We start from the raw sequence: 8,139 nt of genomic DNA, 5'->3' as shown, positions 1-8,139 counted from the left end.
CTGGCTATCAAAGCTCTGGCCCGTTCCCGGAGCACACACAGGGAAAGGGGGAGGGGGGACGGGAGTCCTGAGAAGGACAAGGGCCGAGCTTCAGGAGAGGGGGTGGGGGCATGCCCCAGGTCCCCCAGGTTAGGCGGGCGCAAGGGGGTGAGTAAGCAGGCGGCCCTCGCCCCCTGCGAAGATGAGGAGTCCCTCCAGAACCAACAGAACGCGCACACCAGCAGAATGCTCCACGTCTGTCACCAGGAGGGCAGCAGGGAACAAGAAGACAGAGGCAGGAGGACAGCTCAGGGCCAAGGGGAGGGGAGTGTTGAGAGAGCAGGTGGAACAGGGCCTGCCACACAGGGGCAAGTCAGGCAGGGCACTGCTGGGGACAAAAGTGCTGAGCAAGCAAGAGAAGCCCCTGCAGGGAGGCAGGAGCTGCCCAGAGCCGGCCTCCAGCCCCTGGGCAGTGCTGGCTGCAGGGTGGCGGAGGTTTGCCCCTGGGAAGTCCCCGAGTCAGGCACAAGTCTGTCTGACAGCAACAAGGCTGAAATCTGCCCCTGGGAGGTGAGCGGAGGCCCGGAGAGGGGGGCATTAAGACAAGATCTGGCTGACTCCCGAGGAGGGAGGGGGAAAGCCCCAGAGGAATCCGAGCCTAAAGATGCGGCTGCCCTGGCGCGGAAGAAGCCAGAGAGGCTGGTCAGGGGGCGGGAGGCAGTGTGTCCCTGGGAGGATGCCCATCCCAGGGACCTGTCCCCTCAGGACTCTGAGAGAACCGAGGGCAGGTCTGAGGCAGGGGGCAATATGGAGGCTAAAGAGGTGGAAAAGTGTCCGCAGGAAGTCACAGGCCCAGAAGCGCGTACACCTGACATGGCCACGGCAGAGCTCTGTCCCTGGGAGGCAAGGGGAGGAGGAGAGAACGAGAAACCATCCCAGGAGGGAGTGAAGAAGCTCCCCCAGGAAAAGCAGAAAAGTCCCAAGAAAGCAGCCTCCGGGAAAGAACAGAAACTGGGCAGAGACTTGGAGTCTCTCTGCTCGTGGGAGAGGACTGATTTCCGTGGCCCCTTAGCAATCGCGACGGAGGCCCCAGGAACTCCTGTGGAGGTGTGTCCCTGGGAGGCAGGAGAGGCTCCTGCCATCAGGAAAGCAGAGATTTGTCCCTGGGAGCTGGGTGATGAGGAAGTGGGGAAGGAAATGCTACGTCAGGGGACCGGTGGAGACTCTGCCCAAGAAGAGGGTCAAGCCTCCAGAAACAGGCTCTTTGGGGAGGTAGGGGGTCAGACTGGGAAAGCAGTGCAGACATCTGGTCCACAGCAGGAGTCTCTGTGTCCCGGGGAGAGCACAGCCCCCGGGCACTCCAGCCCGTGTCTGGACAATTCCTCCTCCAGAGCCGGTGGCCAACTCCCCAGCAAGGAAGGAAGCAGAGCCACGCGGGTATGCCCACGGGAAGGCCTCGAGCCAGAGGGAAAGGCAGTACCACCTGCCAAGGCAGAAATCTGTCCCTGGGAGGTAAGTGAAGCAATAGAGGACTGGACATCAGGACAGGCACCCAGAGGAGGAGAATCTCAAAAGGACAAGGAGCAAATGCCTGAAACACCAGGAATCAAAGATGTCACCGCGTGGGAGAAGCCTGAGGGACAGCTCCAAAAGCGGGAAGCAGTCTGTCCTTGGGAGGGTGTGGACCCTGGCAGATTCCACCCACAACCGGGTCCTCAAGACACAGACAGACCCAAAGCCGGTTTCCAGGTGTCAGGCGATGTGGGAAGCAAAACTGCTGAAATCTGCCCATGGGACGTGGAGGACACCCTGTCTGCTGAGAAGGCAGAGATCTGTCCCTGGGAGGTGAGCGCTGGAGCGGGGGAGGAGCAAGCTCTGGGAGGTGAGGCCTTTAGGAAACTGCCAAGCATTACAGGAAAGGGTTCTGCAGATCCTGGGCCCGGTGAGGTAGCTCTTACTGCTCCAAAGAAGCCAGAGAGGCCAGCTGGGGAGCGGGAGATGGCCAGTCCCCGGGCCAGCCTGGATCCAGGCAGCTCCGCTCAGCATTCAGACCCTGGGGATACTGACAGACCAAAAGCTGGATTCCAGGAACTGGGTCATGTGGGGGGCAGGCAAGCTGAGGTGTGTCCCTGGGAAGTAGAGGAAGCATCCACCAATGACAGAGCCACGATCTGTCCCTGGGAAGTGACTGGAGGAGCTACTGGGAAGGGACTGGAACGAGAGATGGGGAGTGACTCAGCAGAGCAGAGGGAGAACACTCCAGAAACGGGGAGACTCACCTCCCTGCAAGAAGACAGATCATCAAAAAGAGAGACAAAACTGAGTCAGGGGAAAGAAGCTCCTTGTCCTTGGGAGAAGGACTTGGGGGAACCCTCTGCTCAGGCCCCGAAGGCCTCAGACTCAGCCAGCAGCATGAGTAGGAGAGTGGCAGAGGAGTGTGACCTGGAAGTCAGTGAGGAGGCAGCGGAGAAAGGAGACCTGATACAAGACCCCAAAACGGGTTCCCTCCAAGCACTCATAACCCAAGAAAAAGCTCCATCTTCAAAGGCAGAAGCCACAACTGAAGATGGGGAAAGAGCAAACAAGGAGCTACAGTCTATCTGTCCATGGGAAAGCACGGCCCCGGCCATCTTTTCCTCCAGCCCCGAAAGGCAGTGCCCTGACCAACCGAACACCGGCTCTCAGAGACTGGTCAGCGTTGGGGGCAGGCACGCTGAGGTGTGCCCCTGGGATGCTCCTGCCTCAAAGGCTCATCGGCCTGACAGCAGCATCAAAGCAGAGGTCTGTCCCTGGGAGGGGACTGGAAGAATCCCTGAAGAAGGGGTGTCCACACCGAGCGGAAAAGGGGAACCTCAAGCGGAGGGGGAAGCTCCAGAAAAACCAGAAGCTGAAGCTGGGGCAGTTGAGGAAAAGCCAGGGAGGGCAGACAGGAAGCAGGAGGCTGTGTGTCCCTGGGAGAGTCAAGACAGTGGGGGTCTGTCTCCACCACCAGCCCCACAAGCTTCTGACAGGAGCAAAGGCACTTCGGAGGCAGCAGGCGGAGTGGAGGCCCGGCTAGCAGAAGTGTGTCCATGGGAAGCCGTCGAGGTTCCCTCTGCCAAGAGAGCAGAGATCTGCCCTTGGGAGATGAGTACAGCAGCCACAGAGGAGGAAGGCCCAGAACAGGAGGCGGACAGAGCACTCCAAGGGCAAGGAGAGGTGTTCCTTCCAAAGGCAGGGTCTGGCGGGACTAGAGAACACTTTTCCAAAGCAGCAGCCAAAGGCAGCCGAGCGCAGGAGACGGTCTGTCCTTGGGCAGGCATGGATTCAGGGGGGCTCTTCCCCCAGCCAGATGCTCTGGACACTGACCAAGCCCAAGTCAGTCCCCATGGAGCAAGTAGTGTGGGGGGCAGGATGGCAGAGCTGTATCAGTGGGAAGTCACAGACCCAGAAGGAAATAAAATAAAGGGCACCATGGCAGACATCTGTCCTTGGGAGGCAACTGGAGCCCCCTCTGAGGAGCCTGGCCTCCCAGCTCTAACAGCAACGGAGACAGAAACATTTTCCCCCAGAGGCCCTGAGGACCCACCAGGCCTTTCCATCCAGAGGCCCCTGGGTAGCTTCCTTCCGGAAAGCAAGTGCTCCCGCCCCCAAATGAGCCAGCCGGCCAGCTCTTTTACTCCGGAAGGCGGCAGAGAATTCCAAGGGCCTTCAGGGCTCGGGCCAAGAACCAGCTTAGCTCCAGGGCCAACTCTCCAAGAAGCTGCGGCTCAGAATTCTTCTTCCCTAACTGAAGACCAAGGAGAAGTGGCTTCCCAAGATCCACATGAAGAACTCGTCCCTCCAACTGTCTATCCTTGGGATTGGGAGTAACAGTTCCGTTTAAACTCGTGTGAGGTCAAACATCGGGTGGCTGGCTTTCAGGAGCCAAAGTCCTAGGTGTCCCCAAAGAGCTGAAACAGACCCTTGACCACCCCTTTCCAGGAAAGCCAGAAGTCAATTCACTCAAAGACAAATTGTACAGGAAGGGTGCAGCTCAAATCCCTACAGGAAGTCGTACCCTCTCTTGATCTCCAATTCTTCCTCCTGTAGCGAACAAAGGCCAGACCCTCTGCTCCTAAAGAATCCTCCTTTCCAGCTAGAGTACGCAACACAAGCCGTCTGTGTGTAGACACTCACTTGAAAGCCAAGGTTAGGGATGAAAGGAAATCAGTAGCGCCCGCCCACACTTTCTCATGGGGAGACCCTAGTCTTCTCTGAAGTCTACAAAGGACCTTTTTGTTTTAAAGAAGAAACGAAACCACACAAGGTGCTGACTGTTCAGGGGCTGAGGGTTACAGAGGCTATACAGGTCACCATAGGAAGCTTAAGAAGCCACTTAATTGAAGTTCAAAGATAAATAAGAGGAAAAACCTAAATGGCTCAAAGGAGGTGCCTGAAAGGCCTGAAGACCTTGTCATTTTGACTCTGGATCTCCAGTTTCGGCTTAATCGATCCTCAGACCTGCCTTGTTTACTGATGAAGCAGAGCCAACCGAGCAATCTTACATCCATATCATCTGCCCTCCAAAGCAATATCAGAGACGGAGCCATATCATCTGCCACCCAAAGCAATATCAGAGACGGAGCAGAGAAGAAAAGGCAATCGCTCCAGGTCCTCCCCGCGTGGGCCAAGGTCGAGTTCTCCCTTCTAGACACTGTGTCTCCCAGTTTAGCTTTTTCAGATGGCCCCTTCTTCCTGCCCCATCTTTTGCCAGTCTAGAGTTCATCTCACTGGCTCATTCTCCCCCTCCTAGCCTTTCAGTGCCGTCATCAAAGGGACCCCTCTCTGTTGTCAATGCAACTGGAGCCAGAGGGAATCTCTGGTTCTGATGCAAGAACCACTCCAAGTCACTTGCTCAGTAACAAGAGGCCCACATCAGTCTCCTCCCAGAGAAGCCTGAGAAAGAAAGGAGGTCCTGTTTGCAGCCAGCACCATAAACTGCCCCCAGAAAGAGTAGTGCTACAGAGCAGGTGAGAGGCCTGAGGGCTGGGGAAAGGGTATCCTGTAAATACAAAGCCTTCTTTCTTACAGAGCTCTCTTGTTCTTAGCTCAGCTCTATTCTCTTAAGTCAGTTCAGGCTCCTCTTTCTTAAGCAATCCTAGATAACAGAGTGCTGGATTTAGATGATACTACCAGAGGGAAATGAGGAAAGAGAAAAACATTGGTCACAGAAGTCCCAGGACTGGCAGTGGTGAGTGGGGGTAGAAACATGCAGGCTGAACATGGCAGAACTGGGCAATGTTAACTAAACAGATACTGATGCCATTCACAGGGAGGAAAGGCAAAATAAGACCAAATACCCAACGGGGAAGAAATGAGTCTGCATGTGAATACTCTGGGCAGACACAGCAAGTCACAGAAAAAGTAGCTACATTGCCAAAAAGGAAGAAAATGAATGGAGTAACCCACATTTTCAGGAACTAAATACCCTTGTTCTCCTCTCTACAGAAGTATTTGATGTCTGTTGTTGCTCTGGGCTCTGGCTGGTTAACCCCACAGCTTCTGAACCAATGCATAGTTTGCTAACTGCGCACCTCAGAACAATCCCATTGGGTCTGGTCTAGCTGGGAACAAAAATATTGTCTCTATATCCACCGCTATGAAATAAACCATATAGAAAAAAATAAAGAATGCTTTTCCTTGGCAGTTGGTTGTAGCTTCATTCATTATGGTGATTTTCTTTTTTCAATGTTTTTAAACAAGAACGGGAATGAAAACAATGCCTGCTCTAAAGCCCAAGGTTACAACACTGCAGCCTTCAGGGCTTCCACTCTGTGGCTGGCTCTGCAAATGGCTCTGCCTGGTCTTTCTAGCCAATCCTTCACATCTGGGCCATTCGCCCATCTGGATTTGATCCCAAGGGGAAATGAAAACTGCACTTATCCTCTGGCCCCCTGTGGCAGCTACTGCGTAGCTGCTATTTAGGATTATGTAGAGACCCCGGAGACAGATCTAGGGGAGTGGGGTGAAACAGCTTATTTAAAGCACTGTTTTCACATATTCAGAGAATCGATGTATCATTTGCCCAGTAAGTCTGCTTTGTCTCTCTGCTTCCCTACCCAACCTGGGTTACCTCCCCTTACTCCTCCTGGCTGTGGATCCTGCTCAAAGCACTTCCCATCTCATTTTGCCTTAATCTGGGGATCACACAAATAGGATATGGCCAAACCTTACATGGGCTGCAAAATGATGTACATTTTAAGCCAAAGAGATTGAAACTAAGTAGCATGATGGGAGTGGCTGTTTTGGATTAACCCATCAATGCTGCCTCTTCCCTAAGCCTACACATCTTGTCTCCATAGCCAGCACTCAGCAGCTGTTGCAAAAACAACCATCTTCCCCTGTGAGGCGTGGTCGGTTTGCTGCTTTGGTGAGATGGTAGTGTTAGAAGGACTGAGGAGTTAGATTATTCTCAACCAATTCCAGTTTATTTGGATTCTACTCTCAGGTCAAGGTCAGAGCAGATTAATCCTTACCCTAACTTACAGACTCCTTAAAAGAAAATTCTAGGCTTGGAAAATACAAAGTATGAGAATTAAGGTCCTGTTTTTCCAGGGAAGGCCACACTGGGCTGACGAAGCAATAGTACTGTAAGCCAAGCTTGCTGCTGGGTACAGACTGCTTTCCCTTGTCATTAACTTCCAATGACACGGGACACCTGGGCAGTCCCACTTCTTCCTCCTGACAGTCCAGCTGGAGCTGAGGAACAAGAAGGGGCTGGGCTGTTTCACTCTACACAGGCCCACAGTCTGGTGCCTTTGCTTTCCCAGGGTTGGGCTGAAAATAGTCGCCTTCTCTAAAAGGCGATCGAAGTCAGGGAACCACATTTTACAGATGGCCTGCCCCAATGGATGAACGTCCCCCACGCTTCCTGGGATCAGACCAGGGCACAGCTGATCATCAGGAACACGTTCCAAAGGCTGAGAAATGATTTCTTCGGATTTACATTCTTCTGTGACATACGAATGCTGATTCAGTGAGTCAGTGTATGAGAAAAGATCCTCTTAAATGATACCACCTCTTATAAACAGTAATTATATTTCCCAAGTCTAGATTTCCTGGAAGTCACATCACTCACAATTAAGCCTGTTTTCCATTACTGCCATTTGAAGGCTGGTCTACCTCTAGCCTGAACCAGGGAATATGGACAGAACCAACCACAAGTGATCCAACACCGGAGGAGTGTTTTATTTCAAACTCTGATCCCTGTCCCGTGGTAAGAAAGAAAATTCTGCCAGTTTGCTCCTGACAGTCCCTGCTGCAGGAAAAACTGGTGTCAGACATTCTCTGAAACACAGTGTTTTTCATCTGGACCCAGAAGGTAGATATACAACTTAAAAGAAGTGGGTCCAGGGGTGTGCATAACAGCCACCCACCTGGGCCCGGCCATCAGCTGTGGTTATCGAGGATGAGACTGCTGTAATGACCGCAGCAGAACAGGAGAGAACAAAGATGGTTCTTTCTACAGCGTGATGGAGATGGACGACGTCACAGCTCCCAGCCACCTCATCCCCCATACTTCACCCCAGGAGTCATTTTTGCCATCAGGCTAGCTGAGACGTATGGGCCGCTCCTTGTGGCTCTTCATAGTCTTCCCCAGGTTTCAGCTGGGGGCCAGGGATCATCACCGTCTGAAAAGCAGGAAGCTGAGTTATCGATCATCCAAGCCCCAGGGTCACCCACTCACCTTCATGCCCACCCCTTCCCTGGTGCTGCATCACCCCCTCTCTCCACGAGGGGGCGCCTAACAGGACTGACAGGATACCACTACTATGGCCTCAGCTCTTGTAAATCACACAAGCTGCCTTACCTTAAGGATAGGCTGCTTGGGGGGTGCCCATGCAGGCACGATCTTGCCGTGCATTCTCCAGCTTCCATAGGGGTTTGTCAGGTGCTTTTCAAAAACAACATACTCCAGGACATCCTTGGGCACATCTTCCTGTCCGTACATCAGTCTGCCAAACCGGTCATAGATGGCCAAAGTCTGCAAGGATGAAAGCAAGTCTGGCCAGTTAATCCTCAGAACTGTTGTGTCTGGTTTTGTTTTTTTGCACACAACCATTCAAAAGACAACCATAACAAAACATTTAATGGGTAGAAAAATTATCTCAGAACTCTGAATCTAGATTAACTGATCAA

At 53.1% G+C, this 8,139-nt stretch overlaps 2 protein-coding genes across 2 annotated transcripts in view; one reads left to right on the top strand and one right to left on the bottom strand.

The window, feature by feature from the left end:
- Window positions 1-6,332, top strand: part of GPR179 (G protein-coupled receptor 179) — a 17,979-nt gene extending 11,647 nt beyond the window's left edge. Inside the window, exon 12 of the mRNA XM_015570787.1 lies at window positions 14-6,332. Coding sequence (XP_015426273.1) covers window positions 14-3,831 — 3,818 coding nt within the window. The 3' untranslated portion in view covers window positions 3,832-6,332. The remainder of the gene's footprint in view (window positions 1-13) is intronic.
- Window positions 6,333-7,164: 832 nt separating this feature from the next.
- The window catches only part of MRPL45 (mitochondrial ribosomal protein L45), an 8,234-nt gene continuing 7,259 nt past the window's right edge, over window positions 7,165-8,139 (bottom strand). The window contains exons 7-8 of the mRNA XM_006774274.2: window positions 7,811-7,984; window positions 7,165-7,631 (exon numbers count right to left, since the gene is read on the bottom strand). Coding sequence (XP_006774337.1) covers window positions 7,545-7,631; window positions 7,811-7,984 — 261 coding nt within the window. The 3' untranslated portion in view covers window positions 7,165-7,544. The remainder of the gene's footprint in view (window positions 7,632-7,810; window positions 7,985-8,139) is intronic.

This window comes from Myotis davidii, unplaced genomic scaffold (genome assembly GCF_000327345.1).
Source record: "Myotis davidii unplaced genomic scaffold, ASM32734v1 scaffold327, whole genome shotgun sequence".
NCBI classification, from domain to species: domain Eukaryota; kingdom Metazoa; phylum Chordata; class Mammalia; order Chiroptera; family Vespertilionidae; genus Myotis; species Myotis davidii.
Note: the sequence above shows the minus strand (reverse complement) of the source record. Positions and strands in the feature narration are given on the sequence as shown.